Below are 22,271 nucleotides of genomic sequence, written 5' to 3'. Positions count from 1 at the left end.
AAATTTCTTCCTTAGATCCAATGGAAATCTCCCCTCTGTCAGTTTAAAGCCATTGCCCTGTGTCCTGTCACTACAGGCCCTTGTCCAAAGCCCCTCTCCAGCTTTCCTGGAGCCCCTTTAGGTACTAGAAGGTGCTGATATAAGATCACCCCAGAGCCTTCTCTTCTCCAGGCTGAACAGCCCCAACTCTCTCAGCCTGTCTCCATAGCAGAGGTGCTCCAGCCCTTGGATCATCTTTGTGGCCTCCTCTGGACCCACTCCAGCAGCTCCATGTCCTGTGTTGGGGACCCCAGAGCTGAACGGAGCACTGCAGGGGGGTCTCAGGAGAGCAGAGCAGAGGGGCAGAATCCCCTCCCTCGCCCTGCTGCCCACGCTGCTCTGGATGCAGCCCAGGACACAGTTGGCTTTCTGGGCTGCCAGCGCACGGTGCCGGCTCATGTTGGGCTTCTCATCAACCACCACCCCCAAGTCCTTCTCCTCAGGGCTGCTCTCAATGTATTAACCCTTCACTCAAGAAGCTAAAACCAAGGACACAGCCCAGTGCTCTTAATCTGTAACAGCCACGGGTTGTTGAAGTCATTTGGCAGGAAGATGAGCCCTAAATGATTTCGGACTATCTAGAACAAAGGTCTAACACCCTTTCACTCTCTCCAGAGAGGAAGCAAGGACTCACTGGAGAAAACAATGACCCTTAACACTTAAAGCTCCACCTAACGCCAAGCAGCTTCATTCTGTGCTAACATAACAATTCAGGGATGGACGAGTTTGGTGAGAGCTGCTGGAAAAGCAAGATCCCATAGGCAGGACTTCGGCAGCTCTGGGAACACCCATAGGGAAATGCACTGAACCAACACACTCGGAGCACACAAAACTTAACGACCACATTTTATGCAGGTTCATCAGTGTGTTCTCTTTCAACTACATCTGCATTTCTCCTTTATATTTAAAACATATCACCCCAAACAAATTAATATTGCCAGAGTTGATTATAATAAAGAGTCATTAAAGTAAAAAGTGTATTTTAGCATTTTTTATTATAGTCTTGGCTAACAGCAGTACATAAAAACAGAATATAACAGATTTTTGTACCAAGGGAAAGTCGTTTTTGCTACCAACTAAAAAGCTCTGCAAATTCAAAAGTATGTTGACTCCTAAACTAAAAACCGTTTCAATGCTGTAACAGAAAAATACTTGTGGTCAGTTCAGCAAGCCACCAAACACCATCTACCTTTTGTCTCCAAGTCTTTCTCCTACCAGTAGTTGAGTTTGTCTGAAACAGGATCTGAGAAAAATAGTCTCACTTTTCATGTCTTACCATGAAAGCATTAATTGCAAGACCATTACAAGAAAAGTGAAGGGGAAATAGACCTTCAAGAAGGTCAAGAAGACCTTCTTCTTGGGAAGAAGCAGCAACTAGCTGTCCTAAGCATTTAGTTAAAATGGCACGTGCCATAAACTTTGTTTTTCCTGTTAAAAAACAAACCCCCAAAAATTATGAAAATATTTCTCCTGCTAGAATTTGTAGATCAAAAATTATTTGCCTAACAATCACACAAATCCTGATCAAATATTTTAATAGACACATGATATTTCAAAGAATAAGACACTGCTTAAAATAATTCCACAGGTAGTGACCAAACAGCACTAAATGCATGGACAACCTGCTTTTGTTCCCGTGGGAGAAAATACGGGCAAAAACCATCAAACCACCACACACAGAGAGGGTCACACGTACAGCCAGTCCTCCTTTGTGGACGTTTCAGATTTCACAGTTTTTCTTCAAGTACAGGTTCATAGTACTATTGCAGCTTACCAGACCCTACCAAGCGGAAAACACAAACATCCCGGAGCTGCTCTCCTTGGAAAAGCAGACAGGGTCGGGAGCATGCTGTGTTCAAAACGTTCAGCAGAGAGATACCAGACAGAGTGGACAAGTGCCACGTTATCAAGAAAAAAAAACAGGTTTGTGGCAACTGACGAACAGCATGGGACTTCACAAAGTATTCAAGGACTTAAGAGTTTTAAGTTCTTTTGGCAAATTTATGACAACAGATTCACAAAAATATATCAAAAGACTCAGAAATGAATAAGGTGGTGTGGAGTGTGTTCTGGCAATCCTGCCACGTTACTTCGTTTCTACGCGCTCTTTTGAAAAAGCAAGACAAGAACTTAGAGGCGCGTGTTTTTTCAGCTAAGTTTTACACATAAATATTTGACAGAATGGGACTTGACACTTCCGTGCATCTCAACATATGAAAAGGTTCTCATTTTCGCTTTTGCCAAGGTTAGGGCAGGTCCAATGAGCTGTGCAAAACTTTGACAGTAGTTGCTTTGGAGAAGAAAACTGGAGCTCCCTGGCGAAGGCTACAATGCAGGATTTTACTTCACATTTTTAGAAAGATTCAAATATAAAACAATTCATCAACAGTAGCTTCAGGCAGGTAAAAATTTCAGATGCTTAGCAGGTTTATATTTAATCTAGCCTCTTCAGTACCACTGGAATTATACATTAGCTGTAGAAATTCTATTAACTTTTTCAAAGAAACATTAAAAAGAAAATAAATGATACCAGTCACAGCTGCACCTGAGCTCAAAGAAGAGGAAAACTGTTGCAATTCTATTTGTGTATCAGCTGTTCAGATAACATTTTGTAAGAGATCAGATGAGGAAATCTGATTGCTGGTTTTATCAGAAGTAGTAGAAAAACCGACCACGGTGTATTACTGCTCGCCCTCCCAGCTCCCTCCCATGTAGCTGTACACTACAGCTGGTTTTACGTACTGCAAATACAACACAGACACGTAGGAGAAGTCCAGCCAAGCCCAAAACCAGTCTCCTTTACTATCAGTGTTAAGGAAAGTGACTTTGGCCTAATAAAAAAACCAAGTGTAACTTATCAGAGTCACTTCTGAAGTAATACTGCTAACTCCATCTCGGAGCGAGACCTTGAAATACAGTTTGCATTGATCCTGCCAAGCACAGATCACTTCAAAAAAAGAGAAGTGCTGGTATATATTTTGTACTACAGTTAACAGTCCGCAATGCCCTAAAAATCATACGAAAATACTCATTAGGAATTACAGAATTTCTTGTGCATTTGGATATGGGGAACACCCGTGCATAGAAAACTACTCTTTGGGGTTTACCTCATTTAACAGTATCACCATTATTCAAGTTTATTTGGCTACAGTAATGCCAGAAAATAGCAGGATTGATTTGTGCTCATCTACAACAAACTCTTAAAAATTATTTGCAGTAGAGTAAGAGATTTTAGGCAAACGATAAAGAACATACGTCCCTCAAGGTTAAATCTGAAGGAAAAAATGTCTTTCATATAAAATACGGTGTGCCTCGAAGAGGCATTTCCTCTTATTTCTTTTGTTAAGACACAAGGCATGCTTGAATTTTACTTGGATACTTGCAGAGGCCAAGGAAACCACCTGCACTGTGCAGAGACAGCAAAAGGGCTGATGGTCTCACAGACACACACCTGTAAACACTGCGCAAAATATAAAAACAACCTTGCAGGGATCCCTAGTGAGGTGACTTACGTGCCACTGAACAAGGCATCACTGACAGCTGCTTATTTCTAAATGTAGCACAAGGTTAAAAGCAGGGAGCTAACAAGCCATTTAAAAAAAGTAAGCATTATCTAATGCCCTATCAGGCTAGAAAAGTTCCGACGTCTATTCCGTATCCCTAATACAACGGGAAATGGAAAATAAGCTCAATATAAGAATTCCTAACCAAACCCCAAGTCAAACGTGTATAACATATAAAATACCAACTGACTACATGTTATGAAATACATATCACAAGTGTTACCACAACGCATTCCCAGTTAAACTCTAAAGCAAACTCCAGGTCACATGCTGAGCAAAGGGCGTCCTTTCCGGTGTAACTGCACCGCAATTCAGCTCCAGAACGTCTCCCTCAGGGCAGGGTATAAAGTCATCTAAAAGCAAGGCAGAAAAATACAACTTAAGATCAGCTATCTTCTTACATTTAGAAACCTCAAAAAACCTGCTAACATGTTAGAAGCCACAGCGAAACAATGACGTCATCGTGAGTCTGAGAATCGCCTGTTGACGCGATTTCAAAGACTCCTTCCCTGATCCTTGCCAGCATATATTGCATTGACTTCCTGGAAAATTTGAATATATACATCATTCCCTATACGCACACGCAACCACACTGATGCTTAGTTTGGCTCCAAACCATTTCACTTAACAGCAGTTAAACCCTGAAAAACGAAAACTAAGATTGAAACTCGTAATGATTTTTCCAAAAGTTCTCAATGCCAACCACAACAACAAGTAGCTGAAAGAAAAACTCTTGAAGTGGCTATTGGAGCATCTTACCACAGACTTTACACGTGGTGTCCATGAACTGCACTGCCATCTCCTTCTCCACTTTGCATCTGCATCTGCATCTGCGCCTGCATTCTCGCAATCATCTCCTGCATGCGCCGGAGCTGGAAAAGCAGCACGGAAGAATCCTTCAGCCTCAGCTCACCTCAGAACGTGACTCGTTGCTGCCACCACACTGTTAATTATTTCTATTAAAGGGGGAATGCAGATCTGCATTATCTTTATCTGGTGGGTAACAATCTCAGGTTGTGGCATCTCCTGCTCTTCTCCACCCATTCCAGAGGCTGGCAGTTACCGACTGACATAAGCAGGATTTATTATTGCAGTTTGGGACGAGAGTTGAAGCACCCCTAAATGGAAGCCTTTGCTTCCTCTGAAGTTAAATGCATACAAACGATGGTGCTGAAGAAACACTTTCAGTTATCACAGCTTCTCACCAGAAGCAAAGCAGCTTGCTTATGTCCCTCCAAAGTACATCTGTATCTGCCACCAACGAAAATTGTCAGGATTATTTCCCACCTCCCTCGCTGGTGATGACTAGGTGGAAGCAAGTCTCACAGGCAAGTCATTCAAGGAGACACAAGCATTATAAAAAATGGCTGAAGCTCAATTTTAGAGCACTGCAACATTTAAACACAGGGTGATCATGTAACTCAGCCGTGTTGCACGTACAATACCCAAATTCTTGCACTGCACCCAACTCTGACAGGTGGGAAGTCAACCTCACGACTGAAACACATTGGGGTGTCTTTGCCTTTGTGCACCTGCGCATTAAACTCAAACTAAGCTGTCAAGCTTAACGATGAAAAGTTAAACCTGTGAAACTTTTATACTAGTCTTTTTTCATATTCCTTGAAACAATGATCCTCTTGATTTTTACTGGAGTTACTGGCTTGCGTAGCCACTAAGATGACTGGTAGCAGGCAGAGCGTCTGCTTGTGCCAGAGCAGACCAAGAGGTCCATCTAACTCAGCCTTCTCTCCAACACTGGCTATTAGCAAACGCATGGAAGAGCCTAACAGCCAGGTGGACACACTCAGAATTCCTGACATATGCTCTCAAACTCTAGAAATCCGTCCATTCTGAACTGGCTAAACCAAAAAATTCTACCTTTGTGTTTAGTGAGCATATTCATGGAGGAAGTAAAACTCTCCAGTCTCAGCATTTTGAAGCTTATCTGCATTTTTGCTATGCACAAAATGAGTTCCGCAAGTTACAGGCTGTCTTAAAAGTATCTTTTGATCTGAAACCACTTCCCTATGAATCTCATTTAAACGTGATGGGTCTCTTGTATACCAGATTCCCGTTCATCCTGCCATCTATGGCTAAGTAAGCCCCTTACTACACCCTTCCCCTCTGTCATCTGCTTCCCAACGAGGACATCAACCCAACCGCCCCTTCTACAGCACCTGCCTCACAGCTCCACGGCAGCCCTTCTGCCCACTTTTTGCTGTCACTGTATGTTTTCTAGTCTTGGCTGTACCCTTTTTGGGTGAGGAGAACAATGCAAACAGTGTTAGAGCCATGCTCCAACGGTCGCAGAAGGCGAGTTTGTCTCATTCTTTACTTCTGACAATTCCTACCTCTGTTCTGTCCTCTGCTGCAGAGCTGAGCCGACTTCTTCCCGGTCTGCAGTCGCTCACTTTAGAACCCGTACTCACGTGAGGATGGCTCTCCCTCCTCACACAGTGTGCACCACGTCCACCACTGACTACCAGGATGGAGTCAGGGATTTTAACAGATTCCACCCATTGCAATAAATCAGTATCCTGAGACTCCTCTACACCTCTTCGCATCCTGTTTTGTTACTGCACCTTGAATAACTTTGTATCAGCAAATTCTGTCTTTTCCTTTACAAATTACCAAGATCATATAAACAGTTTGACCTAAAGTAGTGATACAAGAATACAAATTCCCCCGTCACAAGAGTAGAGAGTTCTGTCATCTTACTTCAGCTTCTTTTTCAAGCAGAATCTGGTCTTTATTTACTTCTTCATCTTCTATTTTCCTAAAATGAGATGAGTATTGTTCAATAACATGCACACATTCTGGGTTTTGATTCCAGAAAATGCTTTGTTGACAAAAATCCAGGCTCTTAGAACACATCTCATATGTCAGAGTTTCATAATACAAACAAATTTCATTGAAACCTGTTCTCAACATAGCTGCAATTTATGGTTTTATTTTTAAATTATTTTTAAGACATCGATTTATTCCTTAGCACTTCATAAAGTTAACGTTAGTGAGCGTAACGTTATCTCAACTGATTGAGTACCAAACAGATCCAGCAAATTCAGAAACACTGCAAACACATCCTCAATTCCTCCCTTTCATTGGTGCAATAAATCAACACAACTAAACCAAAACACAAGTTCAGGGTAATGCTGGACAAGACGTTAAAAATATGGAAGCGACATGTAAAATACCCACTGCTCTAAGGAATCCTGTATCTGGGAACCTGGCTACCTCCAGGCAAAACCTTTCTTTGACGCAGTTCTATCCCATCTCTAACTTCCAGAGCTATGTTTGCTACCAAACATCTCCAAGGCTCATAACCAAAACCATAGAAGTAACAGAACCACTGTACACATCTGGAATAATTCTCATTGGAGGAACCCCTTATCCTCTGCTCCACTTAAGACACTTAAGACTTTGATTATTTTTCTAGCACAGTCACCTTTTTTTTTTTTTTTTTGCAATTCCAAAGATTTCTTTTGCATGACATGTTAAAGTACAGCACAAACATTGATTACTCCTGTCAAAATTAAGCAAATGCTTTCAATCAGTATCTCAGCAAACCCTGGCTTAACTGGGACATCCCAGTTTTGCCACACCCTGAGAAACCAAACATAAGAATATTTTTATGTACTATAATATATCTATCTGCTAATAAATTCCTCCTATCCCACATTGCAATGGGGAAGATCTGCTAACACACCTAATCACACAAGTGCCATCAAAAGTGCAAAGCACACAAACTGGTGTTTGTTAAAAGGTTTGCAGAGAAATAGGTTGTCAACAAATCCTCTGTGCCCAAAAGCCTCCAAGAGCATTAGGGAATACAGTCAACAAGCACCAACTGCCAAGTGCTGGTGGGGTAGGTGCAAGATTGAAACAAATTCCCACCCAAACTACCCTCAGTTACTGTAAACTCCACTACATTCTAGCAGCACTTCAGATATGTGAAGACAAAAATAGATGGGCCACTTGACAAGATACAAAAACATGTTTCAGTTTCACAAAGATACTCCAACTCAACAGCAGCTTCCTGTCACAGGTCCTTGGCAGAGGCAACTTTAAATCCTCTAAAAACTGGTAAAAATTTTCACTCTAGATGACCTTAGGTTATGTTACTTTTAAGTCCTTCGTACATACCTGTTGGATAACAGGCACCAAAACTTGGTAAAAATATTTTTTATTAGCTTGAACTTCATAAGACAGGATTTAAAAGTCAGGGGAGAAGAGCAGGTCATCTTGCCCGATGGGAAAATTGGACTTGCAGGCCAATGCTGCAGGCAGAGACAAACTCCTTTTCCTGGAAAATGCCTAGGCATGTGGCAAATCCCACGTCAAGAGGATGATGGAAAAAGCTTCACAAAATATATCACACCCACTGAAATGTGCAATTGTGAAACCCTCTAGTGGTTGACATAAGAGAAGCAACTGAAAAATCCAAACTAGGAAACACCCCGTTTGCAACAAGAACTCACAAACTCAACTTCACAAACCTGCTATTTTAGTTAAAAATGGGGTGTTCTGCCTGTCCCTCTTACTAGGAAAGCTGAGCCCTACCCACCACAGTTCAAAATAGGGCTGCAAGACATTATCCTGTGACTGCTGTGCAAAGAATATTATTTATTTATTCCATGTTTAATAAAGCACTGCAGAAGGACTTGAGTTTCTCTTTCTAAATACACAGTCCAAATATTCCAGTAGTTAATTCTGAAAAAAAAAACCAACTTTAACATATCAGCACTGATCTAATCTGCAGATTTTTGAAGGCAACATTTATCATAGACATCTGCCCTACTTACTTACCCCAAACATTTCAGCCCAACTGTGTTCAAGCCTTAAACCAAAGCAGAGATCTAACTATACCCTTTTAATGTCACAGCTGTCTCTTCAGATTTACATAATATTTTTATCTTACACCCAGTGTAAGCTGGTCAACTGAACCTGGCGTCGACTGGAGCTACAGAGCTGTCCAGGATCTACCAAATCCTAGCAATGAAACGGTAGGAGAGACAGAGACCAAAAAACAAATTCAGAAGAGGAAGAAACAGCATGTAACCAGAAGATGACAACCTGCCGCCTCGTTTGAGCCTCTCAGAGCGGAAATTCTCATAGTGAAGATCCTGAGTCACCTCCTGAAGGTCTTGCATATGGGTGCTGGAGGGAGAAAAATAATTAAAACATGCCTGTGTCACATCAGCTTGCTTAACCAACTCTCACATTCAGCACTGTGTTGGGTCAATGCGTTCAGCATGTACAGCCATTCAACATGCTAATTTAAAAGCTAATTTAAGCTAAACTGGTGCATAGAGAGACCACCTCAGACCCTGAGGCAGACCTGACATAAGCTGTCACCTCCTGGGTGAGGCGTTTGATGAAGCAGTACTGGGCAGGGGAAGCCTGAAAAAAATCAACCAGTGGACTTTTGAAGTCTGCTCCTTTGCAGATATGTATCTACATAGAGACGTATTTAAATAAGCCCAAAGTGTGAAGCAACCTGTTTTATCCTCTTGGGGATCTGAACAGCAATACAACACTATGTTCAACAAAAGATTATTTTCACAGAATCACTGAGTAATTCAGACTGAAAGGAACCTATGGAGCCTATGTGGTCCAATTCCTGCCTAGGCCAGCTAGGTCCAGCTTGCTCTTGGCCTTTTCCAGACTAATTCTGAATGTCTGCATGGATTCCACAACTGCTCCAAACCCCCATTACAGTGGTTGAGTATCTTCCTGGTGACTGTTTTTAAAACTACCATCTAATTGGAATTTTCTAACTTACATTAACATGGTCCTCAGCTTCAGGAAGTCATTATGTTCTGGATTTTCCACTTCAACTACACCCCATGGGTAGAGCCGACCTCTAACTTTTTTACCTTTGGCTTCAATGAGTTGATTGGATCCCACTACACAAAATGGAATGCTGGCCTGAAAGCCAAAAATGCAAAAGTTACTAATAACCAACAGAAGAAACAACTCCAAGAACAACTCCTGTTCTGCTCAGCACTGCGTATTATGGTAATGAGTTTGCAATGCTTTTAATTTGAAGCTGTAAAAAAAAAAGTCATTGTTACCACCATCTTCCAGATAGAGAAGCGTGGGCACAGAGATACAGTGACTGGATGAAGTGAGGTCCCATGGCAGGTCACAGTATCTATCTTGTTCCAAAGCCATCTGAACAGCCTGAAGAGGCACAATGCACACGTGTAACCTGTGAAGCCAGTCGTACCTTCAGGAGTCTGGTCTGCTCTTTAAAATCCTCATCCTCATCTGATTCAGCATCAGGCAGATGGTAAATCTTGATGCCGTGCTCTTCTATTTCATCCAGAATCTTGAGATTTATAATATAAGAAATTGAGATCATGTACAGGTAAAGGCAGTACTTTTAAACCTTAAGGTAAAATTACTTCATCAGTTATACACAACCTCTTGAGAAACTTGGGCCTATCCTACTGATCCAAATTTCTTCCCAAGTACTGGTTTAAAACATCATATTTCTTCATGATATTCAACAACTACTTGCCACATACTTTCAGACAAACAACAGTATTCAAATCAACACTGTCCTTTGTGGATTAGATGTAAGAAACTGAGGGGTTTTTAAGCCTTTGCAATTTTTTTTTTTTTTATTATTATAAAGCATTGACTCAGAAGTCATAAATGCTTTGAACAGCCTCAAACTCCTTGCTCTTGCCTTTGAATTACTATTTAGAGGGTAGTGGTGGGAATGTTTAAGAACCTAACTGAGCTATAGACACGATAAATACTTTTTTCTGTCTTCACGACTGCTAAGAACAGCATATGCAGCTGGAATCCATTTGCCATAAACCCAAATTCTGGTCTTCAAAAAAAATCTTCAAAAATTTTATTTCTGTAGAATTCTAGCACAATACATATATCAAAGTAAGGTATAATTCCCTATTTTTATTGGAAGTTGGATTTTCAGAAAAACTGAAAAAAAATCATAAAGTTCTAAATATAACAGCTAAGACTGGATTAAGTGTGCCTTCTGGCAAGTTAATTCTAACACTTCTTTCTAAATTTCATCATTGTTATTAACTCATGATGGTTTGTTGTTTTTTTTTTCCCCCTCAGCAAATACAGCATCGAGTCCTGGAAGACTGAATGTGTTAAGGGGTCTTGCCTATGGGAGAACGAACTGAAATGTTTTAGAAGAGAGTGACATAAGGGCAGAAAAACAACACCAAAAATCAGAAAAATCTCTGAAAATCCTCTTTTTCAATCATCAGAATTCTGACTGGGTAAAAAAAAAATAAAATATGCACTTTATAGACGCAGATACCGACTGGGACTGATGAAACAGGCAAGGGAGCCATTACCATCAGCACATGCATTTAAATATTTTCCCAAAGTTTCAAAATTCACTCATAATGGCATTGTAAATGTAGCCAATCTGCCATTTCGCAGGCACCATTTTAAGGACAACTTACATAATAAAATAATTGACAAGAGATCAAACTAGACACTAAATGCACAACATTTTTCTGCAAGTTAGAGAAATACTTACCCTTTTCTTCAGTCTTTCTCGCTCTTTCAGAGAAAGCGTATCAGCTTTTGCAATCACTGGTACAATATTCACCTTGTTGTGTATGGCCTTCATAAACTCAACATCCAGAGGTTTGAGGCTAAAATTAAAATATGGAAACAGTTAAATTTATTTTTGATCTAAATTACCAATTCATTTTCACACCAATGTAGACAGAAAGGACGCACCCAATTAATTCCAGCAGTTCTAGTACTTCTCTAAGTAACGGCAACCTGACTCTGAAAATGTAAGTGAAACCAACTCCCCAAAGTAAAATCATTTAAAAAAAACAAATCAAACGACAGAGAAGCACCTACCCATGACCAAACGGTGAGATGAAATAGAAGCAGCAATGAACCCGGTTGTCTATGATATGCCTTCTGTTCAAGCCACTCTCATCATGCAGGTATCGCTCAAACTGCTCGTCGATGTAAGAGATGATGGTCTTAAAACTGTAAAACAAACACGGAGCCGAGAAATCACGCTTGTTCCCAAATGGTCAATCATTTCAGTGATGTTCCAAAGGTAATATTAAAACACCACGACACCCTGCTGATGAACCAGCCTGCTGACAGACAAAAATTAATTTACTGGTGCCGTACGACTGCAGGAGTAGGAGAGCACCTATCTCAAAATGTGACTTGAACTCCAAAATAACAAACTATGATGCATCATTTTGTTTGTATTAAGGTAAAATATACACACATATAACACACATCTTAACTCCTACAGCAAATTTCTCTTGGGTTAGTATTTCTCTGTTAACTAGTATTAATGACACACGCTCGAGATAGTCTAAGTTTCTTGTTCCAAATTGATTTAAAATCATAGAATGGTTGGGTTGGAAGGGATCTTCAAAGATCATCGAGTCCAACCCCCCTGCCTTGGGCAGGGACACCTTCCACTAGGTCAGGTTGCTCAAAACCCTGCCTAACCTGACCTTGAACGCTCCCAGGGACGGGGCAGCCACAACTTCTCTGGGCAACCTGTGCCAGTGCCTCAGCATCATCGTAAAAAAATTCTTCCTTTCACCCAGTTAAAATCTCCCCTCTGCCAGTTTAAAGTCGTTGCCCCGTGTCCTGGCACTGCAGGCCCTGGCAATGAGTCTCTCTCCAGCTTTCCTATAAGCCCCTTCTATACATTGAAGGGCCTTAGCAAGGTCTCCCTTGCGCCTTCTCTTCTCTAGGCTGAAAAACTCCGACTCTCTCAGCCTTCCTTCCCAGGCATTCCAGCCCTTGGGTCCTCCTCTGGACTCACTCTAATAGGTCCCTGTCTGTCTGTTGCTGGGACCCCAGAGCTGGATGCAGGTCTCAAGAGCAGTGTTGAAGGGGAGAATCCCCTCCCTCGACCTGCTGGCCACACTTCTTTTGATGCAGCCCAGGATATGAATGGCTTTCACGGATGCAAGTGCACATTGCCAGCTCATGTCCCCTTTTTCATCCACCAGTATCCCCAAATTCTGCTCTGCAGCGCTGCTCTCAACCCATTCATCTCCCAGCCTGTATTGGTATTGAGGATTTCCCCAATCCACGTGCAGGACCTTGCACTTGGCTTTGTTGAATTTCATGAGGTTTGCATGGGCCCACTGCTCGAGTGCCCCTGGATGGCATCCCTTCCCTGCAGTGACTCAACTGCACTGCTCAGCTCGGTGCCAACTGCAAGCTTGCTGAAGGTGGACTCAATTCCACTATGTCATGGATGAAGATATTAAATAGTATTGGTCCCAGTAGGGACCCTTGAGGGACACTATTCATTACTGGTTTCCACTTAGACTTTGAGCCATTGACTGTAACTCTTCGGATGCGGCCATCCAGCCAATTCCTGTTTATCAAACCCATCTCCCTTCAATTTAGAGGCAAGAAGATTCATATGGAGGACCATATGAAAGGCCTCATAGAAGTCCAGGTAGATGATATCAGTAGCTCCTCTTTTATCCACTCCATCGTAGGAGGTCACTAGACTAGCCAGGCACAATTTGCCCTTGGTGAAGCCTTATCAGGTCTACCTATAATCATCTCCCTGTCTTCTGTATGTTTCAATGTATCTTCCAGGAGGATCTGTGCCATAATCTTACTGGACACAGAGGTGAGGATGACTGGTGGGTAGTTCCCAGGGTCCTCCTTTTTAAAAACGAGCATGATGTGTCCCTTTTTCCAGTCACTGGAGACTTTGCCTGACTGACATGACTTTTGAAATATGACGGAAAGTGCCTTGGGAACTACATCTGCCAAAGACAACACGATGAGATGGGCTGCGTCTTGTCGGGTCCCATGGACTTATGTACATTCAACTTCCTCAGGTGGTCTCAAGCCTGATGTTCACTTACAATGGGCGGGACTTCATTTCCCCAGTCCCGGCCTTGAGGTTCAGGGGCTTGAGAGATGCAGGAAGAGGGATTACCACTGAAAACTGATTGCCATTAATCTCAAGATTATTTCTCAGTACTTACTATAACGTACATTTCTCAAAAAAAACCCCAAACAATCAAACACAAAGATGATGAAAACACACTTAAAACCAAAGCACAGAATCTGAGAATGCTCAAATGAATGGGGACAAGATCTAAAGGTGGATTTTTACTTTCTCTAAAGACTAAACGAATTCTTTTCTCAGAGTATTGTTGAATTTGTGTCCCAGTGGTTCCATTGCTTTCTGACTATAAAGAAAAGTCAAGGTCACTGTTCACTTAAAACTCCTGCAAACTTAAGAAAGTTAACTAAGGAAAAAACCTCAAAATATCTGTGCCATATATCTTGAATTTCATCCAAGTTGTGTGAAAGTTATTGACGCCTCTGAATTAACTCGTAACACACAAGTTAAGCTTCCTCAAAATCAGAAAACACGCCCACCTGTCCAAAACTCACATCTTGAATTCAGCACTTTGCGTAACATGAGAAAAAAAGCTAAGATGATGACTTCCCAGTCTAATTACTTTGAATCACCTTTGGGATGGAAGTGTTTAAAAGAACTGGGGCTGCTCCACTTCAGTTACTTATTCCTCCCATTCCCAGGACAAATACGAAACAGACACCAGTTTTCATGCACAGATCCATACATACTCCATGTACATACCAGTCTCGACAGTTGATGGCATCCCCATAGCCTGGGGTATCGACGACTGTCAGACGTAGCTTCACACCCCTCTCTTCGATCTCAACTGTCGAGGCTTCGATCTGCACAGTGCGTTCAATCTTCTCTACAAGAGAACAAGCTTCATCTTTCAGAGTAGGGTTTGTAACACTGTCGTTTTGAGATAAGCTCACAAGATTAATTGGCAGATGCAACCATATAGAAGGTAATCCATGGAATAACGTTTAAGGTCTGATAATGACAGCAAGACTCAGTACTCAGAATCTTCAGAGTTTCTTAGAAGATTATCTGAGATTTCATACTGTTCTTAAACATAATGCAGAAACTAAGGCACAGGGACTGAGAAAAAAATGTGTGTAATCAGCAATTTGGAGAAGGATAATAAATTGTACGTAATGGATTTTTTTCCCTAAGGTTGAAAGTGATAAGTAATCGTCAGCTAACATGTTGAATGACTTGCTTGAATCATTTATCAAGTAGCAAAGAGAGGAAAAAATAGCATCTTCCTCTATTTTCTTACAACATTCCCTTTTGTTGGATTACTCTATGCCTTGGTTAACGGAACAAAAAAGGGACACGGGACTGACGAAGAAAAGGAGGTGAAGTCCCACTCGCTAAATATCAACCCAAAGCAAAGGGATCAAGCTGTGAGTCCAAGCAGGCACAAATGATGCTTATGATTGAAATTCCAATAGATTAAAAATTGAAGTTTCTGATTGTTTTAGTCGATTGTTTATCTTACTGTGACACTTTTTTAAGCAAAAGAAAGGATCAACCTCGTAGGTCCCAATGTGAATCCACCCGAGGACTAAACAACAAAGATCCCATACACGTCCCGGGTACAGAGGGAACCAATTCTACCAAACAGTTCAAGTTCAAGGAAATAAATTACAAATTATTACAGCTAGAATTCACTACTGGCTACATTACTGAAACCCAAAGACAATTCAACTCCAGAAGTAATCGAGAGCAGAAAAACTAGGACAAAAGTGTGTTTACCAGCAGCTCCTGGGATTATCCTTTCTGGGTAGAGATCTGTCAAGAAGAGGCTGTTTATTAACGTAGATTTTCCCAATCCAGATTCACCTATGATTCAAAATAAAGATAAATTAAATATATTTACATATTTAATTTCAATTGTATCCAGACAGTATCACCTGACTACACATTTTTCACGTTAAATGTAAATCTTCTAACTGTTATTTAAACACATTTTGCATTAGGAAAGTTTGCACAAGGAGGTTGAATAACGATTTTTACACCTCGGCTTTCACTGACGATTTGTAATCAAATCAAGTGGAGTTGTGATCAATTTAAAATTCCCCATTTCATGTCTCCTGATGAGGCATGCTTCTCTGCTGCCACTCCGGAACACGAAAGATCATACAGAGGAAGAGGCTGGATCCTGCCTAGGCTATAGTATCAATTTAAACACCAACAAATGCATTGTCCAGCTTCTGCACAGCCAGCCGGCGCAGAGTGTGATTGATTTCTGCTTTTTGTGCTCATACAACAAAAAAACAAGAATCCCAGGGAAGGGGAACATGACATGGCCACTAGGCACACACATAGAACAGTTTTTTCACAGATGAAATTGGGGATTACCAAACTGTACCATAAATGTATCTTTGTTCCAGGGCTACTGACTGAGCCATGAGGAAAGTTCAAAAGCCAGCACAAGAAGGACATGGAGCTGCTGGAGCAGGTCCAGAGGAGGCCACAAAGACGATGTGAGGGCTGGAGCACCTCTGCTCTGGAGACAGGCTGAGAGAGTTGGGGCTGTTCAGCCTGGAGAAGAGAAGGCTCCAGGGTGATCTTATTGCAGCCTTCCAGTGCCTAAAGGTGCTGCAGGAAAGCTGGAGAGGGGCTTTGGACAAGGGCGTGTAGTGACAGGACAAGGGGCAATGGCTTTAAACTGACAGAGGGGAGATTCAGATTGGACATAAGGAAGAAATTTTTCACTCAGAGGGTGGTGAGGCACTGGACCAGTGTCGTGGGTTAGGCTGAATCCCACACACAGCCGGTCACTCCCCCTCCCCCAGCCCCAGGGATGAGGGAGAGAATTGAAGGAGAAACGGGAAACCTGTGGGTTGAGATAAGAACAATTTAATACAGATGATCTAATACACAGTGCAGATGCTCACCACCCCCTCTTATCCGCAGCCCGTCTCGTCCCGAAGCTGCAATCCCGGACGAATGCGAGGCCCCGAAATAGAGAGGGGCAGAGAGAGAGAGAGAGAGAGAGAGAGAGAGGGGGGGGGGGGGGGGAGAGAGAGAGAGAACCCCGAGAGTGGGAGTGCTGGGAGAGAGAGAGAGAAAGAAAAAAAAAGGCCATAGAGCAAAAGCGCAGCAAGCGCAAAAGCCCGTCTGTCCGGCTGCCCCTCACCTTTATACTGGGCATGGCGCTGCATGATGTGGAATACTGATTGGCCAGTTTGGCCTCAATCTTAAGTTCCACCACAAATCACAAGGGGAATCGTGTCCCCCTTGTCCCAACTATGCTCCCCCCTTATCCCGCTGTGCTTCTGCACTCCGGCACACTGAAAAGCCCTCGGAGTCTCAAACATCAACTTGCTATCAGCATTCTTCTCAGAGCGAGCCTCGGAGTAAAACCAAAACACGGAGCTCTGCTGGCTGCTAAAAAGAAGAGCTGACTCTGTCCCAGCTAAAACTAGGACAACCAGGTTGCCCAGAGAAGCTGTGGCTGCCCCATCCCTGGCAGTGTTCAAGGCCAGGCTGGATGGGGCTTTGGGCAACCTGGTGTAGTGGAGGGTGTCCCTGCCCATGGCAGGGGGGTTGGAACTGGATGATCTTTGAGGTCCCTTCCAACTCTAACCATTCCATGATTCTGTGATTCTAATTAGCTAAAGTTGGAGATCTTAATCAGAACAAATGTTCACAGCATAAAAAAGACCAGTAACTGAAAGTGCTCATTACTTCGAATCATTGAACAATTCCTTTTCTAGAGTTCTGTTTTATTTCAGGCATTGATAGAATTAATGAAAAAAAAAACCAAAACATTAACAACAGGCCACATGATCCCTCTGAGTTATACAGACTATCCTGCAATAGGAGTCTGACAAAAATATCTGAACGAAAGAAAAAAAGAGATGGAATTATTTTTCAAATAAGGATTTGACTAGGAGCTGCCATTTTTTAATTCCTTATAGAATGCATCTCTCAAGATCAGATTTTACCAGCACAGCCTCTACCAGTGGAAGAGACATGCAGCCAGAGTAACTCGACAGCCACATGACATCACTTTCAGCAAAATCCAAAAAAAAAAATTTATGATTTTAACCAGCGGCACGTTCCGTAGTTTCAGCCTGGGTAAATATTACATGCAAAACAAATCAGTTTTCACAGTCGCTGTCAAGGATTACTGAAAAGAGTAGTTATTCCAACTACTTAAAATGAGACTTCAGTGACTCCCGTGAAACAACTATTTAGATGAATTCATAGCTCAATAATGAGAACAGACACAAAATTGTCACTAAATACGAGTGGACAGGGTTCCTGTAGAAGCAACACAGCCAAGGAGCCAAACTGCTACAAACCCCAGCTCACACTTTCACAAACCATATAAATAGTAGCAGAAAAAAAAAACGCCAAGTAGAAAAATCACTGATTAGGACTCTGCCAGTGCGGATGGCTTTCAAAGAAACACTCTCCTGCTCAGAAATTAAGCAGCATGGCAGCTTCATGAAGAATAACAGTTCAACACAGGCGTTGTGATATAGCCCACGAGAACATCTGCACGTTCTCTCAAACCCCATGCATATTTCAAGTGAAAAAATGCACATTCCAAACTGTTGAAATAAGCAACAATTTAAAGCACAGTTTGTTTTATCTTAAATCGACTGCCTCTCTGCTAGTGTATCTGAAAACATCACGCCAAATTTTCAATGAAATTACTTTTCGAGTTCCCTCCCTGCAGTTTTCATTCATCCCTTAGAACACTGGTAGGCAACGACTGTGAAGTTAAGTTTCACCCCGAGGCACGGGCAGGGTTAACTGCCCTTCTGTCACTCTCACACGGTGCCATTTTCCCCGGTTTTTATTTTACAAGAGGCGAGAAACAACTGTTTGGTCTATATAATTTTGCACAGCTTTCTGCCAGAACTGTTCCATGTAGCACCGTGGGCAATTCATCTCAGAGAGATCTGCAAATTAAGTTTAGCTGCACATCTTTTGTTTCTCAGAACTGTTCAGATTTTTATGGTCATAGAACAGTAAATTCACCATAATTTCACCATAATGTGAAACATCTGCTTATAGTCGGGCTTTACGTTTAGATTTTGTAATAGATCCATTATGATACTATCCTAGGCAAATCCAGTGAAAGATAAAATAAACGACTATGATAAAATTCTAGAAAGACAAAAAGAAGGGTCAGCTCTGTCCAACACTGAACTACGAAAGACAGAAACAGGATAAAAGCAACGCCAGGGCTGTCATTTGGCAAAATCAATGGAAGATTTGAGGACAGGCTCTTTCTGTAACCACTGGCACCCAAAACAATTAAGAACTTAAACACCTCCTCTCATGTACGGCCTCACCTCTCCTGCTTATTTCCACTGCGATCTCTCTTGGGCAAATCTAACACGCAAATGGGATTTACCTCTTGTGACACCAGGTAGTAAAGAACCTAATTCCATTAGGGCACTTTTTGCAAAAGCCTGTTTTCAAAGTGAGAATTACAGAGTTCAAACACCAAAATTCAGAAGTCACAGCTCCAGGAGATTTAGAAGATGCCCAAGCCTGATTTGGGAGGTATTTCTGCAGACACTCAGGATTTCTCTTTCCATTCCAGATACCAATATGGATTCTTAATGAAATACCAAACAGAATTAAACCTGAAACTATAACTGCTAACTGAAAATCAAGATCAATTTCAAAAGTAACAGCTCACATCAAAACCAACTCATCCAATTCTCAGTCTTCTCCTATGAGAGTATTCAGAAGGGGGGGAAAGACCAGAGTTCAGGTTCTTCTGAGCTACAGAAGCTAACCCTAGCCCTAATTAAAAGAACATTTTTAATAGAACAGTCTCCTTAATACCATTCTCTTAACCAAAATACTATTTTCTGAATCAAAACACACATTGCATTTTAAATGGAATGCTTGAATACTGTAAGACAGAAGGGAAGGAAGGAAGGAAGGAATGATCACTGGAGAGCACAACACAATTTCTTCACTTCACCCACGAACTTATTAATGTATCCAAGGATGGTTTGAGGTGTGGAAAACAGCAGCTGCATGAATTAATAAACTATACAAGAAAGTGAAATGCTCCAGTGCAGAAGAGCTTTCTGATGCAAGCTGAAGCATTGCAATAGTGGAAGAAATATTATTCTCAGTCCAAATTCCCTGTGAACAAACACTAATTTTGAGAAAGGCTGTAAAATGTTTCCTTACCAACCACCATAAGTGTAAACTCAAACCCCTTTTTCACAGACTTCCGGTGAACCTGATTGGGAAGGTTGGCAAATCCAACGTAACCAGGGGTTTCTGGATTGGTAAACTGAGCAGGCTGTTGCTAAAAATAAAACGAGACAAGGCAATAAATAAGCAACCACTCAAGACATTCTCGTTTGTATAACTGCTTTTCTCAATTATTTCAAATGGTTTGAAGCTCCATGACATACAGAGAGAAAACTACACGGGTGTTCCTACTACTCAACAGTTTCAGAACAAAGTACAGAACAACTGAAATCACCTATGGGTTCAAAAAAAAAAAAAAGTTCCATTTATTCAGCTATCCAGACAAGATCATCTTAAGAAAGAAAGAAGCAAAACCCCAAAGGTTTATTAATCAAAGTACGAAGTGCATTCACTCACCACACCCTTTTTAAACTGTGTCTTCACACACATTTAAAATAAAAAAGTTAGTGCCCAGTGTTCCTGGACTTAAATCAAAAGGATGTTCTACCCTTTACACCAAATAATGTTCTACCCATTACACCAAATAATGTTCTACCCATCATACCAAACGCAGGGGACCAAGAATTGGATGAATCCCAGCACGTCAATAATATTTTAAGTTACCACATTGTTTACGAGGTATTTTTTTCAGAAAATCAGTTGACTCCATTAGTAAATGAAGAAACTAAATCTAAGAACATCCTTTTCTTAAATGATTCCTGCTCAAAACACAGTAGCAGAACGGAAGTTTTAAGGAAAAGGCACCAGGGAGCTGGTATGCAACACCACGACCAAAATTAAATCCTTCGAAGAGTATTAGTTAACTGCAGAGGTTTATACTTGCAGGAAACTACTTTAATATATGTTTGACATCCCTAAAGCTTTCAGTACTATGTCTTTTCAATGTGAATTCTCTCTTATTCACGACTCACAAATTTAGCACACGCATCACCATCAAACATGATGCAAGTTACACATTCTGCCCTTGCAGATTAATATTTAAAAACAAAAATATCTGTTTCACATTGTTACATTGGAAGACAGAAATGTTACTCTTACCTTGGACATTTTTATGGCAGGTCTGGAACAAATCTGGAAAAAAAATAATGTTTTTCAGCTTATTAAAAATCATACGAGAAATTAAGACCAGCAGCAAAACACAAAACAATGTGTTCAAGGCCAGGTTGGATGAGGCTTTGGGCAACCTGGTGTAGTGGAGGGTGTCCCTGCCCATGGCAGGGGGGTTGGAACTGGATGGTCTCTGAAGTCCCTTCCAACCCAAACCATTCCACGATTCTATATCCACTGCTGTGCACTAAATTAAAAAAGGAGCATTCTTGAGTGTCCAAAATCTTGCCCAGATTTTGAAACAGTTGCCAAATGCTTCACAGAGTGCAAGTCTTTGACTCTTCGGTATTAACAAGTGGCAGAATTTTCAGCAACCCTTGTTCCTATTTAACATCCTAGGGCAATAAATCCAAGCGACGTGAACGTGGGGTGCTACAGGCACTGGATGGACAACAAACCACTTTGAAGTGTGAACAGAAAAGTTCCCGTCCTTTCCGGAAATTAACCCAACCAAACACTCCCCTGAAAGACATCTCGCTATATACAGGAAACGTTTTTTTCAAAGCTCAGAAAACCAACGCATGTGTATTGTTTGTTCTTCTTCAGCCTCCTTCCCCTCAGTGCTTCCTTTGATGCTCGAGTGTTCTGTAAAGAGCTGAGAGCTTTAAAATGAAACATTTTATCCCTGCCTGTCCTCTGGATGCTTGCAAACTCACTCCTGTTAACTTCTGCTGCCAAGATAAGATTTTCACATGCAGCTGCATCGACTTTGAGATACAAAGCAGTCAGGAAAAAAAAAAATCCACGTAAAGAAAGAGAAAGTCTCTTGACAAACGAAGTTGTTTCAACAGAGAGAACCCCTATCACACTAGCTTGCATGAGTTCAAGAGATCGCATCAATCCCTACAGCAATATAAAAATATCAGTATATGCTGTACCTTCAAGTGATGAGTGCCACCAGTTCCCCTTCTAGTCTCTCCCCTGGCTTGCCCACTAACCAGAAAGGCGCCTGTTCCCACTCACAAAGCCCACACACCACAGCCACCTCTTATCCATCTAGCTCACTCTCACTTCTATTCTGCAGGTTTGAAATTATCACCAGCTGATTCTTTCCACCTTCCAAGCAGTTTTTTGTCAGTGTGTTCAGCTTCACGTGGAATGACACCAAACTGCTTCAGCGTACAGCACCCTTCAGCCCGTCCCTCACACCAAAAAGCCATCTTGAAGCCAAAGAAAACCACCAAGCATCAGACAGAAGCCCGACTTCTTTTGCACTAGGCAGAAGGCGCAGCTGTTTTCCAAGTGGTGATGATTTCCAGCAGCTATGGCATTTGCCTCTCAAAGGTACAGGCGTATATACACAAGTACAACCTCCTTTAGGTTTATTAAGATGCAATTTTTTAGCTCACCATGATTATTTCACTGTTAACAGCCACCAAGCTGCCTCCTCCCCACACCAAAAAGGAAGAGGTCAGTTTTGAGGAAGGCTTTTTGATGGGAGGGACAAACAAAAGGTGCTAAGCACGGAAGCAGTTTGGTGT

General features: G+C 41.7%; 1 protein-coding gene across 1 annotated transcript; it reads right to left on the bottom strand.

The window, feature by feature from the left end:
- Positions 1 to 1,015: 1,015 nt before the first annotated feature.
- On the bottom strand, positions 1,016 to 20,751 carry SEPTIN2 (septin 2). The gene is made up of 12 exons (XM_086618747.1): positions 20,722 to 20,751; positions 19,657 to 19,777; positions 15,238 to 15,324; positions 14,221 to 14,344; positions 11,466 to 11,600; positions 11,131 to 11,248; positions 9,832 to 9,933; positions 9,385 to 9,530; positions 8,676 to 8,759; positions 6,321 to 6,378; positions 4,362 to 4,474; positions 1,016 to 3,955 (listed from the first exon to the last, which is right to left on the bottom strand). Exons 1-11 carry the CDS (start codon positions 20,728 to 20,730, stop codon positions 4,370 to 4,372), a joined length of 1,089 nt encoding a protein of 362 aa, XP_086474873.1. The 5' UTR covers positions 20,731 to 20,751; the 3' UTR covers positions 1,016 to 3,955; positions 4,362 to 4,369.
- Positions 20,752 to 22,271: the final 1,520 nt, after the last annotated feature.

Source organism: Tauraco erythrolophus, chromosome 11 (assembly GCF_009769465.1).
Source record: "Tauraco erythrolophus isolate bTauEry1 chromosome 11, bTauEry1.pri, whole genome shotgun sequence".
NCBI classification, from domain to species: Eukaryota; Metazoa; Chordata; class Aves; order Musophagiformes; family Musophagidae; genus Tauraco; species Tauraco erythrolophus.
This window is presented reverse-complemented; position numbering and strand designations above follow the sequence as displayed.

Excerpts from the sequence above, each read along its gene's own strand:
- SEPTIN2 (XM_086618747.1), bottom strand. Across the intron at positions 14,345-15,237 it reads GATAATCCCAGGAGCTGCTG|AGAAGATTGAACGCACTGTG; the intron begins GTAAACACACTT and ends GTTCTCTTGTAG. Across the intron at positions 8,760-9,384 it reads AAGCTGAGGACCATGTTAAT|CACCCATATGCAAGACCTTC; the intron begins GTAAGTTAGAAA and ends TTCTCCCTCCAG.